The following is a 23,429-nucleotide window of genomic DNA, read 5'->3' as shown; positions in this document are numbered from 1 at the left end:
GTCACGGTGCTTTCACCGTCACCAATTGATTTGGGAGGATACAGCATGGATCAATGAAGGGGTCCTGTCACTTCTTTTATTTAGTCCATCTTTACTCATAGTTTCTCACACACACACACACACACACACACACACACACACACACACACACACACACACACACACACACACACACACACACACAGAGTGGCCTTTCTACCTTTACTTTTAGTACACTCAGGATTTAGTTCTGAGCTTTTTTTGTATGTGCGTGTGTGTATATCCGTTAAGCCCAGTCACGCCACACTACAGAAAAACAGCTACCGCATAACGTGTTTGAACTTGCGTCTTGCAGCGTGGAGGTTAAGCGAAGTTTAGCAATAATGAAGATTATAAAATTTTCCATCTCATCAAGAAAAAAGGGAGTTGAAAAAAAGCAACTCATCTCGACTTGTCTGTTTTGCAATCCGACAGTTGGCGCACAATAGCAGGTGTGCTTTATGGCAACACTGATTGCATGCTATCAACAGCCTAATGGGAATTTATAGAAGTATCTGCAATCTTCTCTATATGCAGCAGGCATCTCACACAATGTTTCAGGGAGGAGTGAGAGAGAAATAGCCGCAGCAGTGTTATAAATATCCACAATTTTACATCTGCATTTTGATTTTACCTGGGAACGCTACCATAGAGAAAATCTTCCCTCCTAGTCAGAACCCAGTGGGACAAAAAGTATTTTTAGCTAGATTGTTGATTTCACTCTAATTGAGCCAGAAAAAGTCATCCCAAATCTTTTACGGCAAGACGGAGGTGAATCTGTACCCATCTTAAAATTATTCGAGCAACTCAGACAGATAAACAAGCACTGCCTATGTGCACACTGCTTGCCTTGAGGCGACTTATGTTGTGATTTGGCGCTATATAAATAAAATTGAATTGAATTGAATTATAAAAGCCATTCCTTCTTGCCCTCTTCCTTCTGTACAATCTTGATTGCTGTATACAGTGGGGCAAAAAAGTATTTAGTCAGCCACCGATTGTGCAAGTTCCCCCACCTAAAATGATGACAGAGGTCAGTAATTTGCACCAGAGGTACACTTCAACTGTGAGAGACAGAATGTGAAAAAAAAAATCCATGAATCCACATGGTAGGATTTGTAAAGAATTTATTCGTAAATCAGGGTGGAAAATAAGTATTTGGTCAATAACAAAAATACAACTCAATACTTTGTAACATAACCTTTGTTGGCAATAACAGAGGTCAAACGTTTACTATAGGTCTTTACCAGGTTTGCACACACAGTAGCTGGTATTTTGGCCCATTCCTCCATGCAGATCTTCTCGAGAGCAGTGATGTTTTGGGGCTGTCGCCGAGCAACACAGACTTTCAACTCCCGCCACAGATTTTCTATGGGGTTGAGGTCTGGAGACTGGCTAGGCCACTCCAGGACTTTCAAATGCTTCTTACGGAGCCACTCCTTTGTTGCCCGGGCGGTGTGTTTTGGATCATTGTCATGTTGGAAGACCCAGCCTCGTTTCATCTTCAAAGTTCTCACTGATGGAAGGAGGTTTTGGCTCAAAATCTCACGATACATGGCCCCATTCATTCTGTCCTTAACACGGATCAGTCGTCCTGTCCCCTTGGCAGAAAAACAGCCCCATAGCATGATGTTTCCACCCCCATGCTTCACAGTAGGTATGGTGTTCTTGGGATGCAACTCAGTATTCTTCTTCCTCCAAACACGACGAGTTGAGTTTATACCAAAAAGTTCTACTTTGGTTTCATCTGACCACATGACATTCTCCCAATCCTCTGCTGTATCATCCATGTGCTCTCTGGCAAACTTCAGACGGGCCTGGACATGCACTGGCTTCAGCAGCGGAACACGTCTGGCACTGTGGGATTTGATTCCCTGCCGTTGTAGTGTGTTACTGATGGTGACCTTTGTTACTTTGGTCCCAGCTCTCTGCAGGTCATTCACCAGGTCCCCCCGTGTGGTTCTGGGATCTTTGCTCACCGTTCTCATGATCATTTTGACCCCACGGGATGAGATCTTGCGTGGAGCCCCAGATCGAGGGAGATTATCAGTGGTCTTGTATGTCTTCCATTTTCTGATGATTGCTCCCACAGTTGATTTATTCACACCAAGCTGCTTGCCTATTGTAGATTCACTCTTCCCAGTCTGGTGCAGGTCTACAATACTTTTCCTGGTGTCCTTCGAAAGCTCTTTGGTCTTGGCCATGGCGGAGTTTGGAGTCTGACTGTTTGAGGCTGTGGACAGGTGTCTTTTATACAGATGATGAGTTCAAACAGGTGCCATTCATACAGGTAACGAGTGGGGGACAGAAAAGCTTCTTACAGAAGACGTTACAGGTCTGTGAGAGCCAGAGATTTTCCATGTTTGAGGTGACCAAATACTTATTTTCCACCCTAATTTACGAATAAATTCTTTACAAATCCTACCATGTGAATTCATGGATTTTTTTTTCACATTCTGTGTCTCACAGTTGAAGTGTACCTCTGGTGCAAATTACTGACCTCTGTCATTATTTTAAGTGGGGGAACTTGCACAATCGGTGGCTGACTAAATACTTTTTTGCCCCACTGTATATGGTTGATGCATGCGTTTCCCAGTAATAGTTTTTATCTAATCTAAATGCAATTTAAAATGACTATATTGCCTCTGACGAACCTATTACCGGCAGTTTGTGGTGCGTGACTGCATGATGTAAGCAGATTCCTGTTTGCTTTCACTTTTAGATGTTGAACACAGCTTTGGCAGTTTGGGGAATTAAAATATTTTTGGGCTTAGAAACCTTAACTATGTACACGAGGCCTGTAAGGCTTTAAAGTGCTCCAGAGATTTCAGAGGTGTGGCTCTGGAATATTATTTCCAGACAGCAGGGATATAAAGAGGATAAAAAAATGGGTGTTTGTCTGTTGAAATGCAAACTTGTGACACCAGCATAGGGGACTAACTAGCTTTGTGTCTACAGGTAACTGGTAATCCCGAGCTCCAGCATAAGACAAACAGCTATCCTGCAGGCTCACAGGCCATTCAAGACTAAAACAACTAAAAGTGGCTTCTTGCAACAGCAGGAAGCCACTATTTTATTCCACAAGATCCTTTTGTGGTCTCATAAGGAAATGTCAGTAAACACTTTTACTTACTATTCAGGAGCACAATTTAAAGGTACTTTACTTGAGTGTTCCCATGTTGCTTTCTAGCTTAAGGTTAAATTATACACTGCATTTATTTTTATAGAAATAACTGTTTAGTGTGACAGAGAGTTGTTTTTGAACACTAATATTTTGCACTGAAAGAATCAATATGCAACAACATCAGGAAGAAGGAACACAAGAAGCTGGAGAAATACCAAGGGCTCAGCGAAGAGCTTTAGAAGATGTGGAGGGTGAAGGTAAGAGCGCAGTCCTAGGAACAGCTAAGATATTGCGCAGGACCCTTAAGATCCCAGGCCTCGGGTAGAGGACCCGAGCTTGAAGGATAGACAGATTCTTATATATTCTGTTAGCTTTCCCTCAATACATTTTTTGCATCACATCCTGAATGCAAAAGTGAAATATGGCACATATATTTCAGCATTGATAATAACGAATACTTTAGAGATTTCTGTGGCTGGCACAAGTACCGATACCTTAGCACCCATGGAGCTAAATACCTTGCTAATCCTAGTCATGTTTCTTGCTATAATCCTTGGAAAAACAAGCACAGTTTTTAGTTTCTAAAGCCAAGAACAATGCTGCTCCTTCATTTTCATGTCCTTTACACACAATAGACAGGCTAATGATGCAAATTCATGCTTCAGCATGTGAATAATAGCACATTTGGAGTTATTAAATGCATACTGACTAATATTTTGCAGCTCTCTCAATTTGGAAAAAAAAAAAAAAAATCCTGATTTTCTGTTATTAATGTAATTACCATTTAGTGATAAAAGCTACTTGCAAGGTAGCTTTGTCTCCTGCCTAAAAATTACAACCAATTTCAAATGTCATATCTGACGAGGATATCAGTGTACCATGCTAAAATTTTCTAAGGAGCCGTTTCCTTGTTTGGCTTCAGTCTCTCGCCTGTTTTTAAGATTAGGTTTAAAACCCAACCAGTCGCAGCAGATGGCCCCGCCCCTCCCTGAGTCTGGTTCTGCCGGAGGTTTCTTCCTGTTAAAAGGGAGTTTTTCCTTCCCACTGTCACCAAAGTGCTTGCTCATAGGGGGTCATATGATTGTTGGGTTTTTCTCTGTATCTATGAAGCGCCTTGAGGCGACTTTTGTTGTGATTTGGCGCTATATAAATAAAATTGAATTGAATTGAAAACTGTTCTTTTTGATAAAGCTTATAGTTCGGGCTGGGCCACGTGACTTTGAGCCCTCCTTGATTATGCTACTACAGACTTTGCTTTGCTGGACTTCCCATGACCCACTAAAATCACATCTTTCCACTACCTCTGTGTGTCACAGTGTTTTTATCAATAATGGTTGTCGGTGATTTTCTGATTTATTCGGATAACTAGTTCCTGGATCATGATTACGCTTAGTTATGCCTCATTCCCCACCTGTCTCCACCTTCCTTATCAACCCCAGTGTGTATAAACAGCCATGTCTACGGGTCTTATTTTACTCCTCCTAAATGTTTTTAATGTTTTTTTGTTTGTTTTTTGGACTGAGCCATACTTTGTTTATGCTGGGTATTGTTTGTTATTAAAATTCACCCAAATAGTCTTGTTTTGTTGTGTTTTATTTTTTCTAGTTTGTATGCAGGCTTGTGCAGCATTTGGGTCATCCTCTATACACTTCAGCATTAACAGTATCTTCATATAGTAATTCTGAATGTCATTACATTTTATGTTTTCCCAAGACCTCCCAGCTGGCTTCAGGCCCTTCCTGAGCCTGGCTCTGCTGGAGGTCTCTTCTTGTTAAAAGGAAGTTCTTCCTTCCCACCATCCCCGAGCAGTCACCCATAGTAATTTGACTGTTGGGGATTTCTCTCAAATATCTGTAAGATCTTTACCCTCTAGTAAAAAAGGTGACAGTTGTGAATTTTTTAAGTGACCTTTTCAGGGTCAAGCTGGGTAGTTTTCATTAAAAAAGGTCAAATTATACATAATTATGACCCAGAAACTTCCAAGTTTTCTTTTATACATTAAGCAGATGGCTTCTGCAAAACTGTTCAGAATTAATGTGCTGGCAATGTTCCGTGTTAGCAACATAACAACAGAATGACTTTATAATAGGATTTTATGCCCGAGGAGGCAATAAAGCCTAATGAGGAACAGCAGTCCTTGAAAACAAAAATGATCCTTTGCTAACAACAACAGTGCCACGATCCTCGGTCTGAGCGTGCTCACTATGAAAAATTATCTGTGTGTCATAGGTGTCCTTTTTTTCTGCTCTTGCTCTTGACGAAGGCGGTCGCACTTTTCTCCTCCTCCTCTTCTCCCTTAGCTTCCCTCCTTAGACTCTTGTGTCCTTGTCTAGTCTCGTGTTTTTTATATTACTTTTCCCTGGAACACTTTCTCACAGTCTGTTCTCTAAAACCTAAAAGAGGAATTATGGATTTGATCATCTGGTCCCTAAATGCAACTGACACCCTTTTCTCAATGAGAAGTTTGGGCTTGGGTGAGCCTGAGTGCTGAAGATATCTACCTATTCGGAACCATGGTAACAGGGTTCTCAGGAATTCGCATGATAAGGTGGGGCCAGGTTTCACAATGAACACACCCGAAACTCTGGCTGATTGGGACCCACACCCAGTTTCACACCTTGGCTCAGGCGATTAGAGGATCATCAGGGGGTCCTTTTGTCCCTCTGTGGGGGGATACTCCCACTAGGTTTATATCTGGGACTCTCCACCATTTGACCTTAGAACTGAAGAAGCTTCTCGGATGAGAGGTGAAACGTCTTCAAGTAACTTAAAGAAGTCCAGACGCTTTTCTTTGCAAGCTCCTTTGACTACGATGACCTGGATGACTGAGAACCTTCACAGACATAACGGGGTTCTTGCTGATCGGAGCTGGCTTGGCCCTGACTTATCGAAGAATTAAGGAAGCGGAACTGGCTGTTCAAACCCCCACAAGGCTGCCCGCTGGGATTGAAACGATGGGACGAGGTATGAGTTTCTCAAAATGGGCTCATTGAGCGCAGCACAGAGAAGATCTTGGAGAACGCACGGCTGCCATGAATACTCAGAATAAGACCTCTGAGTGCAAACTGTATCACATCTTGGAGCAGCTCACTGTGGTCGTGAGTTCTCAGAATCGGCTCTTTGAGCACAAGAATGACAACATCACGGAGCGCAAGTTTGATAACATCATGGAGAAGCTCACGGCTCTCCAACGGGAGATTGAGAGACCAGTGTTGGACTGTTAGAACAGCTTTGAAATTTATATGAGCTGTTCGCACTAAAGTAAAAAGCACCATCACTTCATGCGGATACCCTTTCGGTGCCAGCTGCGGTCGCAAGGCTGGAGCCGAACAAAAACTCCCTGATAACGATGGGCTAGTCTGTTCCTTCCAATTCCATGCAAGGCCACCTAGGTTGGCTGGAAGACTGTTTACTTAGCCTAGCAGGGCGAAGGACATTGTCTCAGCTGAACTCTGGACACGCACACACATACATATACACTGATCACCCCTCACCCCTGATCACGCATCACCCCTCCCTTTCCGAACGCCTTTGATGCTTGTTCCCTCCTGGGAACACGGCGGGTCTGAGCCCGTGCTGGAATGGTAGCGCTGGGCAGGATGGCTGCTGTGTTTGCTTCAGATTACTCCTCACCCCCCACCCAACCCTGTGGCTTGTCACGTGTTCCATAATGTTGTGCTTTGGACATTTATGTGCTTTTTTGTGCAGAGGAGTTTTTTTGTTTCCTGTTCTCATGCTGTCCTCCCAGGAGCCCAGCATGAGTAGAGGTCTCTTTTTTCCTCTTGTACTTTCCCATTGTAGTGTATATTTCAGTGTTTTTCTGTAACGCTACCAATCTCCGACCTGTATCCCCATGTGATGTCTGTGTTGTGTGTGTAAGGTCGGGGGAGGGGTGGGGGTCCCATTTCACTGCAGGGCAACCTGCACGTGGTGAATAAAGCCTTGATTGATTGATTGATGTGTTCACTGCTCAAGTGAGTTTTCAAAAAAACGTAAAAAAAAATCATTTAGTCAGCCAAAAAAGTTAGACTCACCCGAGACGAGGCATGTTTCCTCGCATTCTTCCAAAGTCTCAAAATTGTTCTGGTTTCCCCCACAGCCTCCATATTCGAAGAGTTCACAGCGTCCGGAGTCGACATTGAAGAAGTATCTGTCTTTTATGGCCCTGCACGGCCCCGGCTCGTCCTTCAGGGCACATAACTCACTGAAGATGACGGGTTCAGCTGGCACTCCATGTGCTGTGGTGGGACAAGAACACAACTTTTAGTGCTCAGCTTCTTTTGGCATCCAGTAAAGTGGATTTTTTTTTTTTTTGTGAGGAAAGAAATTAGGTCACAGCATCAAACTCTAACCTCAGGCTTTGAGATAAGGTAAAGTTGCATGGCAGTATAATTTTTAAAAGACTTTCGTGTAAACGGCTGACAGTCAGCTTTCAGCCGTTTACACTTTAGACACAAGAACAGCACGCCGTGTGACCTGACAAAATAATTAGAAATATGCAAATATTTAGTCAGAAAAGCTACTCACATATTTTATTTTTATGCAATAACTTAAAAGAAAACTTCTACTTTTTGCATACTTCTTTTTTGGACTTGCACTGAAAATAAGGAAGCACCAGCAACCAGCAAAACTCCCCTGCGACATAAAAGCAGATCAGATCCCGGTAGGTGGCAGCTGGAAGGAAAAGACTGAGTGAAGGCAGCACAAATTTCCCAGCATGCTGCACACAGCGATGGCTTGGACTGCAGCACATCAAATTATTTATTGCACAAACTGCGAGACCGGATCATTAGAGTGTTAAATAACCGGGCCTGTTGAGGTGAACTTTCTTGATCACTAGGCGGTTGAGGTCACAACTTTTAAGATCAGTGGACAATGGAGCTTTGCACAGACAGCGTTCTCTAATGTCATTAATATTTATAAAAGCTGGCTTTGTCAGATCCATGAAAAAAAAAGGTGACACGAAACCCTCTGAGCTCTACTAACCACCGTTGCGAATGTTAAATCACTGTCTCTGTGTGCTGCTGGGAAATAGCTTTCTATGTCCTCATCCCTGCTGTTTTTAGGTCAGGTCTCTGTTATGCTCGCCTGCAGCAGTGCAGTTACTTCAAAACCCACTGAGATCTCTTTGGTTTGTTGGATATCTGTCCAAAAGGGGTTTACAGAGCTTGAACCACAGCATTTAAAAATGTCTTTATGGATTCTGCGCATGCTAATGTAATAAATAAATCGATGTGTTGCAATCTCTCACTCAGTGTTTCCTACCTTCCCTGCTTTTTTCACGTACGAGCACAGAGAGGAGTGACTTTTGAAACCTGGGAGTGTGAATCAATACTCGCGCAATCCTGCACAATGAAAAAAATATAATAACACAAATGCACACGGACACAAAAATTGATTGCTTTTGCTATGGATCCCCATTAAGTGGTGGTGCTCAACTGTCTTCAACCAAGATGGCGCCGCGTATGGTCGCCCTGGTGCTTCAGTGCGTTACTTTTGTTTTGTTTTTGTACGCTGTGTTCACTGCATCATTCCATGATTGGCACTGACCACCACCTGCACTCATGTATATATCTTTCAACGTAGCACTCTTAATTCTTATTCTCATGTATATATCTCATGTATAGCTCATGCACATATCTTTCTACGTAGCACTTTTAATTCTTATCCCTACTTTTATTTTTTCATGTCTATTTAAGTGCTATTTATGACACTATGTTTGCACTGAAGCACCGCAGCAATTTCCTAATGTTGTAAACCTGCTCAACATTTGGCAATAAACCCCTTTCTGATTCTGATTCTGATTCTTAAAGAATGCATGACAATTTCCACCTATGCTGCCTATTCTGCAGAGAAGGTCTGAGGTAAATATAGCCACGTTTGTCACTCTTTGTTATTTTCACTGTCACTCTCAGGACTTGTCCTAGATCTGATTAGCAAGTCACATTGTGAGGCAAAAATTCCAAGAATACTGGTTAAGTTCTGAGCTCTCTAGAGACATTTTCACACATGCAATGCAACCCAAAACTATTTCCTGCTGGAGCTGCATGTGAGCACTCAAAATTTCCAGTGCCTATGCCATTTTCACTTCTGCCTCTGCTTCTGGGGTAAAGTCCCAGTCTTCCTCCATTTACTCAGATGCTTAAGGCAACCACTGTATTAATGGCTTACTTAAAATAAGACAAAAGGAAATCCTAAGTAAAGTGAAGACAAGTGTTAAAACAACCAAAAATGCACAAGACAGATCAATTTGTTTTACAGCTTATCAAACTGAGGGCCATCTCCTGCGGGCTGCAGGCAAAGAGGCATGGTAGAAGCAGGATAGATCACCGGTCCATCACAGGAAGAACACAGTCAGACAACTACAAATTCACCAGATAACTTAACAAGCAAATGGGGGGGGGGGGGGGTGGAATCAGAGTGGAATTATAGAAAGGCCTCTCCTGGCTGGAGGGCTTAAACCAGGAACCTTCTTCCAGTAAAGTGACACTGTTAACTCCTGCATTACCGTACCAGCATACACAAGGAACAGAACTGAATTAACAAGATTTCAAGGCTATATAATGTATCTAGTAATATATATATTGATGTTTTAAAAATCACCCACTTTAGATTTTTGCAGCTGGGATGAAAAAACAAGGTTTGTTTTCTGAAAGCTACAGAGTTTCATCAAAACAGGTCCTCTAATGGGACCTACCCTAACCCCTCTCCTATCAGCACAGCAGTCAACAAACAGTCACTCTGCCAGGAAAGGTAATGAGGGCAGCAGCTCATCCTTTCAGCCTGTCCTCCTCCTTTACCTGTCCAATTCTAGCTTGCAACCAGCCATTGGGGATACCAATCAGATATTCCCAATCTCCTTCTTTCCAGCCGACCTGTGTTACTACTAATGCATGTGGTGAGGCCAGCAGAGTTTCCCTGAAGAGTCTTGTGGTATTTTTGTTCATGCTCCTCTTGCCGAGGCTGATAAGCAGTAGCAGACAGGGAGGAATTTCACATTGACATAGGTGAAGTGAGTCTGTCTGGTACCCCACACAGCCTATGTGGACGCACCTTAGTGCTGAAACACACTGAACAAACTTTAAAGAGAAAGATGGCAAGTCACAATTGTTTGCTCTCTTCTTTGAGATCGAATGCCTCGGGCTACCATGGTTACAGCACAAAAAATTCTTTAAAAATAAAAGTGCAGACATGGTGCAGACTGGGCTTTGTGTTACACAGTGTCTTGCAAATAGGAATGGTCAATAAGCCAGAATTTGACTTTCCAAGGAGACGGAAAGGAAACAGGTTCCTCCTATTGATTTCTGCTCCTCCTGTCTAAGCCAGACCAAAGCAATAAGGACTCTTTTCTTCTATCACTCATGTTCATTATTCAGACAGAAGCATTGGGAGGCAGTGTAAAAGAAACACAACTGAAGACATTTTCTCTGCAGGGAAACCAAAAAATTCCAGCCACTTCCATGTGGTGACTCAAAACTTCCTTTAAAGAATTTGTTTGGATTCAGGAGACAGACACCTTCTGTTTTTAATTTCAGGCTTAAAGCTTTCCTTTTTGATAAAGCAAATAGTTACGGCTTCAGGTGACCCTGAACCTTCAAGTAATTACACTGTCCTAGGCTGCTGGGGACTTCCCATGATGAGTGTTTCTTCCTCACGTGCCTCATTTCCCTTTCTGTGTGTTCATACACCATTTTCTATTTATTCATCAGTAATTATTTATCTCTGGCTCTCTTCCACAGCATGTCTTTTTTCTATCTCCCTCCCCTCACCCTAAACTGATTGCAGCAGATGGCCACCCCTCCCTGAGCCTTCCTTCCCACTGTTGACAAGTGCTTGCTCAGAATGGGTCATCTGATTGTTGGGGTTTTCTCTCTATTATTGCAGCATCTTTACCTTATACCTTGAGGTGACTGTTATAAATAAATCTAATAATTAAACCTTACATGAGATGCCAGCCAACAGCGGTTCCTTTGATTTGAAGCCTGACCCCTGCCCAATCCTGCATTTTCATTTAATGTTTTGGTTTTGTTTTGTTTTTTTGTTTTGTTTTGTTTTGTTTTGTTGTTTTTATTTGTTTTGTTTTTTTTTTTAAATTGGAAAAAATGACCAGACCTGCAACGATCAGATTTTTTTCTTGATAGGTTCAGAATAAAGTTAGAATAAAGATCATTTCCAAAGCATTCCTTTTATGGATGCAGATAATGAGTCATGTCAGGTATTCCCAGTAGCTTTTCCTCTGAACAATGGTAGGCTAGCATAAATGAAATTTGCCACTGCCTCCAGTATTTTACAATTAAGAAGTCCTCCTTTATTTATTTTTTTTATGCACCCTTTTAATGGAAAACCCATCAGTGCAATCAAGTACAATCAGGAGCGCCGCAAAGAAGAAAAGGCTGAAATTAATTACATAGATGGCATTAAAGAAAGAAATGCTGAGAGTTTTTGAGTGGTTGGCGTGACATGAGCAATCTTCTAGTCACCCTCATTCCAGCTCAGGTTTTCTTGAGCAGCATCATAGAACTGCAGCTAAATGCCAAAGAGATTCAACATTAAATAATTCTGAATGAACAGCAATAATATTGTTTTTATTTTTGTCAATCCCAAGCTGTTTTTCTTGGTGGAAAATTATATATTATGATCAAAAAATTAATAAATGTATGTAAAAAGCTATAAGCTGTATTTTACATGATGCAATTTGCAAACTAAAATTAAATCTTATGCCGGGGTAAAATTCAATAAAAAAAAAACACACACACACACACACACACACACACACACACACACACACACACACACACACACACACACACACACACACACACACACACACACACCCCTGAGCAATCTACAAATCCATCCAAAGCTCTGGATCTGTCATCAGGAATCCTCTACAGAGTTGAACAGAGGGTAAGTAAATATTGTTCACAAAAGGCATCAGAAAAATCCTTGGACCTATTAGCATGCTTCTTGAAATATGAAATATGGAGCGTAATGAATCAGGAAGCAGATTTCAGGCACGTCAGATTTCTATTGATGGCTACTCTTCTGAATACTGCTGACAAGTTCAGCTTGGCCAAGATTTGTACGTACACATATGGACGGATAAAGTCGAATTTCCCAGAGGAACCCACCCGAGGGATTAATAAAGTTCTATCTTATCTTATAAAGATCTGAGTTGCTCAACATGTGCGCTGTGCTGAGCACCTCTGTAATTCCCTGGGCAGGTTGAGTCTGATTGAAACCCAGTCCCAGCTTGTTCGGTGTAACAGAAGATTATCCCGTGTCTTCATTTCTAGGGCCCTTTGCAAAGAGGATTGAATTACCACAAAGCAGCAAACAAGAACAGGCAACCCATGAAAGAGTCGAAGAGAAAATACGAAAGAGCACGCACCATCATCAGGATGACAGTTAAACATGATGTGCTAAAAGACAAGCTTGGGAAAGTGAGACAAATAAAGATGGAAAACAAAGATAAAGAGCAGAGTAATGCCACAGTTTTGACAGCTCCCAGTGCATTTGTCATCTATAGCATCAACTGTATGAATGTTCGCTGCAGGAAGGGAAATAGTCTGGTTTTAACATTTCCCCATGCGTTGAGATTTGAAAAGAAACAGCAGAAAGAGAACATTTACTCACTAAGCTGAATAAATGACCACAGTATCAACACAATATGAAATGCCTCCAGTGCACTGAAAACAACACTTATCAGGCACATATACTAAACAACACAATGTCTGATTTTATTAGTGCCAAGCTAAGTAGCACTGACATCATGGCGCGTGCTGATAAAGAGTCCGCCTTCTACTGGCTGAAGAGGCTTTCATATTCCTATGTAGCCAACATCGTGCTCAGTCTATATGTTTTAAGTTCTTTATCTTATTTCACGCACGAGTGCAAGACGTCTGCACTAATCCACGCTCAGCTATTTGACAACTGTGTGCACACAGTTCAGGTATTCATAGAGTACTCCATGTGTTTACTTACTTATGCACTCAAAACAGTACGTCAAACTGTGGAAGTAATGATTTAGGAAACATCCCTGACAGTCTTCATAGAAAGCCTGACAAACTACAGATTCACTCATGTCTCTGTTCACTGCCCGAGGACCCAATCTGCAATCAGTGACATTATCCACGAGTTTAAAGGAGGTTTTTTTTTTTTATGTCCATTCCTTTAAGGCTTGATGAGATAAAATAATCATTACTTAGTTGGTGAGTTTATTTAAGACAGGAAAAAAATGGTGAACATTGCTTGAAAAAGCTGCTTATGGAAAATTCATTTCTTTACTAACTCGTCTCAGTAAATATTTAACAAGTGCAAATTCCAATAAATAAAACTGATATTGGATTGCAACACTTGGGTCAATATGCTTAAACATTTATGAAGAAATCAAAAGGATGCATCAGCGTGCCAGTGTAGATAGGCCCGAGACTTAAGAAATGCTGTGTGTTTATCAGAGCCCTGCCCTGAGGCCAGTGGACAAAGGGCTGAGGGCGAGTCAGTGAGTCACAGTGTGTCCCAAGATTTTACAGCTGACCTCAGAGCAAATAAGGCCACCCTCACTGCGTATGCGTTTCTGCCTCTGTGTGTGCGCACGTACATACACACTTCCAAACATGCATTTGTTTTGTAACTAGGTTTCAGGAGAGTTTCGTTCTCTTTTTAGAGCACAGAAGGATACATCTCTGCTCCCTGAATGCTTTGGCATTAACACACAAGGTCTTTAACAGTCTTTGTCAGCTCTGGCAAAAAGGGACAAATCAGGGAAGGACATCTAGTTGACACACACCCGCATTGCTTTTTTTGCAGACTCAAACTGGTGGATTTGGTGGTTCTGCAGATGATGTCATTTTGAATTACACTCTCACAAACAGGTTTGAACCATTGTTTTCGGTTAATCTATTAACAGAGCAGAGCTCACTTTAGCAAGTGTACACAATTAATGCTTAGTGTGGTTGAGGCTACAAACGGCAGGATACTGGGTGGGTCAGCAAAAAAAAAAAAAAAAAAAGAGGGTTGCACAGGAAAAATCATCCTGCACATCATTCCACATTCAGCTCATTAAAGCAACAGACCTGGGTCTTTGCCACAGAAAGATGACCTGATTCCTGCATCAATCGTGGAAGCAGGAGGAAGTTCCTCCAATGGCTCTTCATGCTGAGAGATCAAAGATGGCCTCAAGCACCTTTTAAAGTATTTTCGCCAGCAGATCAAAGGAATCCCCCTGAAACACTGACACGTTCATGCCTCCGGGGCAAATGTGTTGCCATTTCTACAAACAATAAAAGCTTTGAAAGTTCAGGTTGTGTGGTCGGGAAACAAACCGGGGGCTACCCTGAAGCCAGAGTGAGTAGTGAACCAGTTCATGTTTGGGCAGCCATGGGTTGGGTCCCTGTATCGCTCAGTTCACAGAGAATAGACAAAACCCTGCCACAACTGGTGGCTTGACTGCTGCTGGAGATACCCAAGTTAAAACTTACAAAACCGCCAAACTTACACCAAAGTTATCATGCAGAGCTCTGTTTATCTCGGTGTATAGTATGTTTTATCTGGTGTTGCTAAAAAAGATTGCAACAGAGCTTTGCTTTAGGCTGCAAGAAAACCTGCTTAATTATCCAAAAGGCTTGTGGGATCCATGCATTTTTAATCAGAACCTCTGTAATGGCGTGGCAGGTGGGGAGGGAGGAGAGATGAAATGAGCAAGATAATTGTTGCTCCACAACTCGATAGCTTTTGTGGACTCATTTGTCCATGCCAAGCCAGATTTAACACTTATCTCCACTTACCTTGTTTTTTTGTTGTTTTTTTTAACCCAGGGCCACTTTTTCTTTGTTAGCTTGTTCTTCTCTTTCTCTGAGAGCCTGGTGAGATAAACCCAAAAACTTTGTCTGCCTTTTCTTTATGATTTTAACTCTTTTTCATATATCTTGCAAACCTGAAGAGACTTTTTCTCCTATTTCAGTTCAGTGGTGGAAATCACTCCACGTTGCAAAGGCATTATCTATTCCTGGCAATATCTAAGTTGAGCCTCTACCCGTTTCCCACTTGGTCTTGATAATAAAACAATAGTGGGAACCACAAATCCCTCTCGCTTCAGTGATTCTTCCAATTCCGTGCTGTGACATTTGCAAAGCCAAAACACTGCCGACCCCAAAAAAATCCCACTCAGTGCCAATTAGAGTCTGGTTCAGCCGGTCCTCAGCCAATCAACCGGACAAACCAGGTTTCCTGGATGCCACTTTAATAGGATGTGTGTGATTAGCTGAACCGCAGGTTAGTGACAGTTATCTGCACACCTGTGTGTGCCACTGCAAGAAATTAAGTTTACATCGGTACGAGCAAAATTATAGTCTGGTCCCTTTAATTCGAGAGAAGACTGTGACTTCTCAGTCCAGAAGGAGCATATGGCAGACAATGATGCAGGCATAAGTTCGACATAAGTTGCAAAAGCCGCTGGGGGAGAAAATACAACAGCACCATCTGCCATAGTGAGGAAGTCCCAGCTACAAAAAGACTCACAATTATTCATCACGTCACTGGCAATGACAACCAAATCATTCTCAGAAATGGCAGCGTTGAGACCAGTAATGGAAAACTTTCATTACAAGGCACGCTGATATAACACATTCGGATTGGATTAAAACTTGTAACTGCTGTCTTTAACCAATTAGAACTATATATCTGAATAAATCAGTTCATTTATTTATTTCAGGGTAACACAAAAAAAACCAAAACACACCTGATTATCTCAGAGTGCGTACAATGAAAGCCAGGCATATTTTACAGGGTAGTGTCAGTGCATCAAGAGCCCCCAAATGCAGATGTCTTTGCTAATATCAAAGCTGAACCAGAGGCAACATCAGATGACTCTAACATAGGTTAAAGAGAAAAAGAGGTACAGAGGCTTCGCTACAGGATTTGTTGGTTCATAGCTATAAGCCCTGATCACGCTCACATCCATCATTCAAGAAGGTAAAATTTCATAAATGTCATATTTGGTACAAGTGAAATATTTACATTTTTTAATATGAGGATTTATTGTTCTAAAGAAAGATAAAAACAGCTCATAATTTAGAAAGGACAACCCATAGCTGCTGAAGGTGTAAATGACTGAAGAAAAACAATGCTGGCCTGCACATCACAATCATGACGCAGGTTTACAGTTTGCTATACTGGCTGTTTTAAGTAACTTAGCTAAAAGTTTTTGTTTTGTTTTTTTCCAGATGCATCAATATTCCAGGTACAATGAAGCACTGAAAAGAACCTGAAGGATTCTAAGGACTACGGTCATTAATGTTTTTGGCTTTGATGTGGTTGTGATGGTGCAGCTGAATCAATGGGTCAGAGAGAAAGTGGCTCATTCCCCATCTGTGCAAATGCCATCCTCAACCGATTGTACAGTAGATACACTCATTAGATTAGGAGATCAATACAGCAGCCTTTTTCTACAGTGCAGGTTATAATTCAGACAAACAGATGAGAGAAAAGGAAGTCCTTCTTCTATTGCTGATTGGAGAGCCAAAGTGAGACTAAAAGTTAAGTTTGAAAGCATGCTCTCATATGAAGGATTATGCCTGCTGCTCCTGCACTGACACCTGAGGATAACGCAGCCGAATGGCACTGAAAGTTCACTTTTGTTTTATTTCCACTTTGTTCACATCAGCAGCAACCATTTCAATCCACGGTTTCATGGTCACCGCCATTATGTTATCAACTGAAAAGATTAGCAAGATGGATGGCAGCATGGGCAGACCAGTTTTATAGAAAATAAAATATAACCAGTACAAAGAGACATTTTAAGCTTGAAAAATGAGATCATTTACTAATTTATTTTTTAATCTCTTCACAGCCAGCTGGTCTCCATTGACCTGTATGTTTAGGTTCACATCTATCCAAACTGTCCCCTTTGTGAAACACTATTATTCCATTACATCAGCGGTCCCCAACCTTTTTTGCGCCACGGACCGGTTTATGCCCGACAAGATTTTCACGGACCGGCCTTTAAGGTGTTGCGGACAAAATAAAACTAGTACCGGTACTGAAAAAGAAGATTTATTCATAACACACGGGAAAAGACCCAGGAAAACAGAGTTAACGATAAAAACGATAACAAAATAACGCTGAAAACCAATAAAAACCCTGAAAACCACACATTTCACACCTGAGCCTCAACTCTCGCGGCCCGGTACCAAACGACTCATTGACCGGTACCGGTCCGAGGCCCGGGGGTTGGGGACTGCTGCATTACATGATTTGGGTTTGGTTAAGTCTCTCTAACAGTAATCAAAATTAACACATGCTTGGTTAGCAGGTGGCTGAAATGCAACCTGAACCCAACTTTGCACCTAAGTGGTTTGGTCATGACCTGGAGGTTAACAAATGACATGATGTCTTTTTAAAGCTCCACAGAAAAAACTGTGACAGAATTTCTTTTTTTATTCAAATATGTTGAATACAGCGAACTGAGTGCATAAGGTTAGGATAACCAGTTATCCTATAATTACAATGAGTGTGAATGTGAGCAATGGTTGCATGTCTCCGTGTTCGCCCTGTGACAGGCTGATGACCTGTCCAGGGTGTAACTAGCCTCTCACCCTGTGACAGTTAGGCTCCAATGAATCAGCTTTATGACTTTCAAGGGCAACACAATACAAACATTACAGCGAATTCAATTTAACTTCAGTTTCTATGTGAACACACCTTGAGATTATACAGCATTGCAAGCTACTTAGCACGGTACTGTTTTGCATGGAAGTCTGTTTACGCCACTAAGGAAAAAAACAAAAAAAAAAACAAAAAAAAAAACACCACAATCCATAACTCATTATCTTTCTCGAAATTTCGACCTATTAACTCAAAATTTTGAGAAAAGTAACTCGAAATTTCAAGTTAGCTCTGCTAATCAGTAATCTACGATAATGACGTCATTTTCTTGTTACCTGGAAGGATATGGCGCAGAGGAATGCACACTCAAAACCGGGTTGGCAACAATTTGGCGCTTTTGAAAGTACATTTGCTGATAGTAACGCCACGATAGTAACGATTCAGCTAATAACACAAGGATTTCGTCATTTGTGAAGCCATGCTGAAAATACTCAGCAATTTGTGCATTCATGACTGGCTGTAATACTGGTTAGCTGTAGCAATTGTAGCGGAGGGTAACTTCTACTTCTGGGTAACAAGGAAATGATGTCATTCACATAGATAACTGATTGGCAGCACTAACTCGAAATTTCGAGTTATGGATAATTGTTTTTTTTTCTTTTGGTGGTGGAAATGGACTTTCATAGTTGTCACCATAGTTAACGTATAAAGTATTTTTTTTCCTATTCAAGTATTATTATCTCTAAACATCATTACAGCTGCAAGAATTCGCCATAAATATGATGCAAGACATGAAAAAGTCCACCAAAGACACAAATTGAATGAAAATGTAGCTCACTGAACATTTTCTGGTGCTGTTTTGCCTCGAACCCCTGCGCAGTGCCAGTGATGCTAGTCGCTTTTACATGTTTAATCTGTGGCTATGATGCTTTGTCAGCTGTGACTGTTCAATGATTTCTAAACCTAGTGGAGTTTTCATCAGTTGAAATGACTATTTATGTATTTGCATCATTGTTAAACCACAATAATTCAGTTTTGTTTGCAAATAATTTACTCACAAAATCAACTAGAAAATCAAAACTCAAAACAATGGTGAGACTGCAGGTGGAAAAATAAATAAATAATGCAATCGTGGGAACAACCAAGACGACAATGAAATGTTTCAGTCCGGAGCGCCCAGCAGGCTGACCCGGTCATGGCTTTGCCATGACTAAAACCGAATAACAAAACCACAAACAAGAGAAATAAACAATGTTTTGTTCCTCAAAATTGAGCAGTACCAATCTGTTCACATTACAGTGCATGGAAAAGAAAGAAGCTGTAGGGAATAAGTCAGAGGTGTTACAAATACAAAGGAAAAACTGATTGTGTCTGACTTTGCACTATGCGTAAAATGGAAAACTCATTTTTTAGAGAAATGGCAGACAGAAAGACACAGTGGGAGGCTTAAGAAACAGTGTGTTCAGATACAACTTGATAATTTATTATTTGTTATATTTCAATATGCTCAGAAGCCCAGAAATACCAATATCCTGCTGTTCATCTGAGCACATATTCACAAATCTCAGTGTGGAGTTATAAATACCACATTTCTCATAATAAAACATTGCCTTTTATTGCATGTTTTTAACTCTCCCAGTTCATACATTCAACAATGTTTGAAATATCAACGAGTAGCAGTATCGAGATTTGTTACAGTTTGCTTGTGTTTTTGTGTAAAGATTTTGCACTTGATTTGAAAGTACCAGTGGGGCAAAGCCAAGATCGCAGGTGGCATTTAAAGACAGTGTACTCGTGCAGAGTGTGCTGTGTTTTCATTTTTGTGATGGATTTGCATTTGACGGACTTGCTCTGAACCTGACACTGCTCTGCGTGTTGATATGTGTGCAATATTTAAGTTAAAGGTTGCACGGCTGAAGGTAAACAAAAACAGACCCAACTGCAGCCCGGAGCCCGGACAGCTGACGCCTTCGTTTGCCTTAAACGTTGGTATAAGCTCAACCTCACTCTGTTGTTTTTCACATTTCATTCGGGTCTTTCATTTGAGTTGTTTCAGTAGATCAGATCAGTCTGAGCAGCATGGGACTGCGAAAGAGGCGTAAGCTCAATTTCAGTGACTATCAACCTCAAGCAGTCAAAAACAAGAAACCCATCATCCACATGTGCCTTGTCTGAACTGGTACAAACCAGAAGAAGTGATTGGCCTTTCATCAGACATTCTGCTTGACTGCTCCTCCAACAGGTTCAGACTTGGTTCACCTCTGTCTTTTATTCCCCAAACCTTTTGTCCACTCTGCTGATATTTGCTGCTATGCTAGAGCACAGTTAAGTCAGCACACCTTCTTAAGAAAAGAGATTCTTCTTCTTTTTTCTTTTTTCCCCCAGCAACATAAATCCAACATACACAAATACAGCATTTATATATAAAACGAAATAATGCAAGCGATCATGGCTCAAGAGTTAAGAGTTCGCCTTGTAATCGGAAGGTTGCCGGTTCGAGCCCCGGCTTGGACAGTCTCAGTCGTTGTGTCCTTGGGCAAGACACTTCACCCATTGCCTACTGATGGTGGTCAGAGGGCCCGGTGGCGCCAGTGTCCGGCAGCCTTGCCTCTGTCAGTGCGCCCCAGGGTGGCTGTGGCTACAATGTAGCTTGCCCTCACCTGTGTGTGAATGGGTGGATGACTGGATATGTAAAGCGCTTTGGGGTCCTTAGGGACTAGTAAAGCGCTATATAAATACAGGCCATTTACCATAATGCAATAGCACAAGTTATTTACCACCATTCCCATATCTCAAGCCATATTTCCACTTCCATTATCTCCCACAAGTTCAGCATCCTGTGAGATGCATAACTTCCTGAAACACTCCCCCTTAAACAAACCTTACATTTATTGTCAGTTCCACCAACAGGAAATGCTACCATAGCCTTATCCACTTGCAGACAGCCAGTTGAGCTCGGCTACAAAAACTTTCCAGAGTCAAGGAAAAAGGATAGCACTATCTTTTTCAGCAAACAAATGTGAGTCATTCACGAAGGCATAAGGCTACAGACCTAATTAGTTCCCATGTCGGTGTCATTCACCCCCTGTGCAAAATGGCAATTATGACTCAACATTTGCGAGATTAAAGCTTCCTGCAAGCTACAGCAACGTTAATAATGTTGCTACTGCTTGCAGGAAGCTCCATCAGCCGCAGACTCCTTCAAGATAGAGCGCACTGTGCAGGGACAGATAAAGGGACGAAAAGCTTTGAACAAAAGGCCAGCTTTGTTTGGTTTTGTACCTGGAATGACACAACACCATCAACAACACAAAAGGCAGAAATTAAACATGTCTTGTTAAAAAAAAAAAAAAAAAAACAACAACCTACGTAACTACAGATGGTCTTTATTCATCAGAGTGACACCAGTGGAATTCGGAGCTGTGATGTTACGTCACGTCATTATAGGAGCGTCAGCCAGGAGGACAAAACAAAGCTTTTTCTCCAACGTGTTCCAGTTATTTTTATCAGGTTTGCCAGATGGTTGTTAAATCCAGGCCAGTAACAACTTGCTACTCTGTCTGTTCACAAATAATAGCAGACAGTCAGTTTTGATCATTTCGACTGAAATTATTTGTTTTGATTCAAATTCACGTCATCAACCTACTGAGTACAGCGACCCTAAGTAAGGTTAGCTAATTAGGACGCTCTTTTTTTAAAATTATTATTAATATATTATTAAAATATTAATATCCTTTTTTTGTCTTTCACATCCCAAAACTACAAAATTATTAGTATAACCAAGTCCATGTTCCAGATAAATATCTGTACTTTTGCACACATTTTTCCCTTCGTGTCTCTGTGCCAGTCACTGAAAATTATGAATAGCAACAGGTCTTTTTTTAAGGAATCTGACCCAGGTTGAGAATATTATCCCAGTCTTCAGAGTCAATTTAAGACCTAAATTTTTGCTTGTTGTTTACCATAAAGACATTACGAATTCCTTTTTTCAGGTAGTGAATATTCAGTAATGGAAAAAAGACCTTCTGACTTTGAGTCTCTTTACAAACCTTTTCTGGGTGGCCCTAAAATTACTTAACAACACAGTTTTAAATAAAAAGTACATCCATGTGTTCACTGACGCCTATAATGGGAAGCTAGTACACTGAAAGTAATGTTTCTATCCCTTGGTGAGCCACTTTTTCCTCCTATTGAGCAATTGGTACATGCATTTCCAAATGTTCTGGCTATGCCTCTGTAGCTGTGAAAGAACACACTAGCAAAATATTGTCAGGTGAGTTGAGAAATGATTATAGAGACAGCATCTTCCCTCTAAATACAGAGCCAAGGTAGTGTAGTTTGCCAGCTTCTACAGGTGACAGTGCACAGGACTCACCGATTAACCTGCGCTGGATGCTCCTTAGAGTACATTTATCATCTCCCCCCAGCTCTGTCAAACTGGAGTGGACAGGTATTTTCTCTCAAAGGACACGTATATTCACCAAACGCACTGCAGTCAGCTTTTTATCTGAAAATAGGGTAATAGCGGCACAAAGATCTGATGCCCAGAACAACTTTGCACTGGAATGTTTCTGGGTTTCCAAGTATCTGTATTTTGCACATCATAAATCAAAAGTGGAAATGTTGTGTTACTGTTACTTACTCTTAGTGTACGGAAAATTTATTGGAGTTCGGTGTTTAAATAAAGCTACTTCAAGAGAACCATCAAAACCACTTTTTATCAAATTAAATATTCTCAAATTTAAAGATTTGGTTGACCTCAGAACTGCGCGAACAATGTACAAGGCTGCGAATAAATCTTTGCCCCACAACATCCAGAACTTGTTCCAAATAAGACCAAATACTCATGACCTGAGAGGAATCCTTATGTTCAGCAAGCCAGTAGTAAGTACAAATGTAAAATATCATAGCATTACAGTCAGAGGAGTTAGTGTGTGGAACACCTGCACAGATGAAATCAAGACAAGTACATCAATACAAAAATTCAAACGATTGTTCAAAAATAATAAATTGCATGGATATATGAAATCTTCCTCAGTGACTGAGTTGTCTCATTGTGTCCTCATTTTTTATAGATCAAGGCCTAAGTAACCCAACCTTAAGTGTTCATTAAGGTGTTTGTCACATAGATATAAAATAAGCTCAGAGATTAAGCGGGTGTTATATAGGCTCTCGACTAGCGTTCCTGCTGCTCTGATGTAGGCTGAGGTGTTTTATATTCTGCAGCAGATGAATCAGCAAGGACCTTTGAACTCTGAAATTTCTGACTTTCTAAAGTTCATGAGGTCAAATAAAATAAGAAGCTGTTCCCAGCCAATTAAATTATGTAACTGTGTATCACAATGAGTTTATGGTTCCCGCTCAAGCAGGTGTGTAGGCTACAATTACACATGCTATATTTCTTAGCGATATGCACTGTATATTCACAGAAAAAGATGAGGCACACATTTTAATTAGTCAACCAGCAAAGCTAGAGGCATTACCTCAAACAGAATTTTAACACTCTGTCTAACTTAAAGTGATACTGTGGTGGGCGAAAGCTGAAAATGTAGGCCACATAAAACAATCGTATTTAATTAAATATGCTTCCACTTCAGAACATTGTCACATATTTATGTTTTTGGTGTCGCACAGGGCAGCAACGCTCAGAAAGCTGAAGTAACAAAACCGGAAAGACACTCAA

The 23,429-nt window shown here is 41.1% G+C and overlaps 1 protein-coding gene across 3 annotated transcripts in view; it reads right to left on the bottom strand.

Moving 5' to 3' along the window:
• The window catches only part of tfpia (tissue factor pathway inhibitor a), a 49,030-nt gene that overhangs the window by 19,882 nt on the left and 5,719 nt on the right, over positions 1-23,429 (bottom strand). For all 3 annotated transcript variants that reach the window (XM_080290541.1, XM_026145121.2, XM_080290542.1), the window contains exon 2: positions 7,177-7,380. In XM_080290541.1, the coding sequence (XP_080146667.1) occupies positions 7,177-7,380 (204 nt within the window). The remainder of the gene's footprint in view (positions 1-7,176; positions 7,381-23,429) is intronic.

The sequence above is a fragment of the Astatotilapia calliptera genome, chromosome 16 (assembly GCF_964374335.1).
Source record: "Astatotilapia calliptera chromosome 16, fAstCal68.1, whole genome shotgun sequence".
In the NCBI taxonomy this organism is placed as follows: Eukaryota; Metazoa; Chordata; class Actinopteri; order Cichliformes; family Cichlidae; genus Astatotilapia; species Astatotilapia calliptera.
The sequence above is the reverse complement of the archived record's forward strand: the minus strand, read 5'-3'. Positions and strand labels throughout refer to the sequence as shown.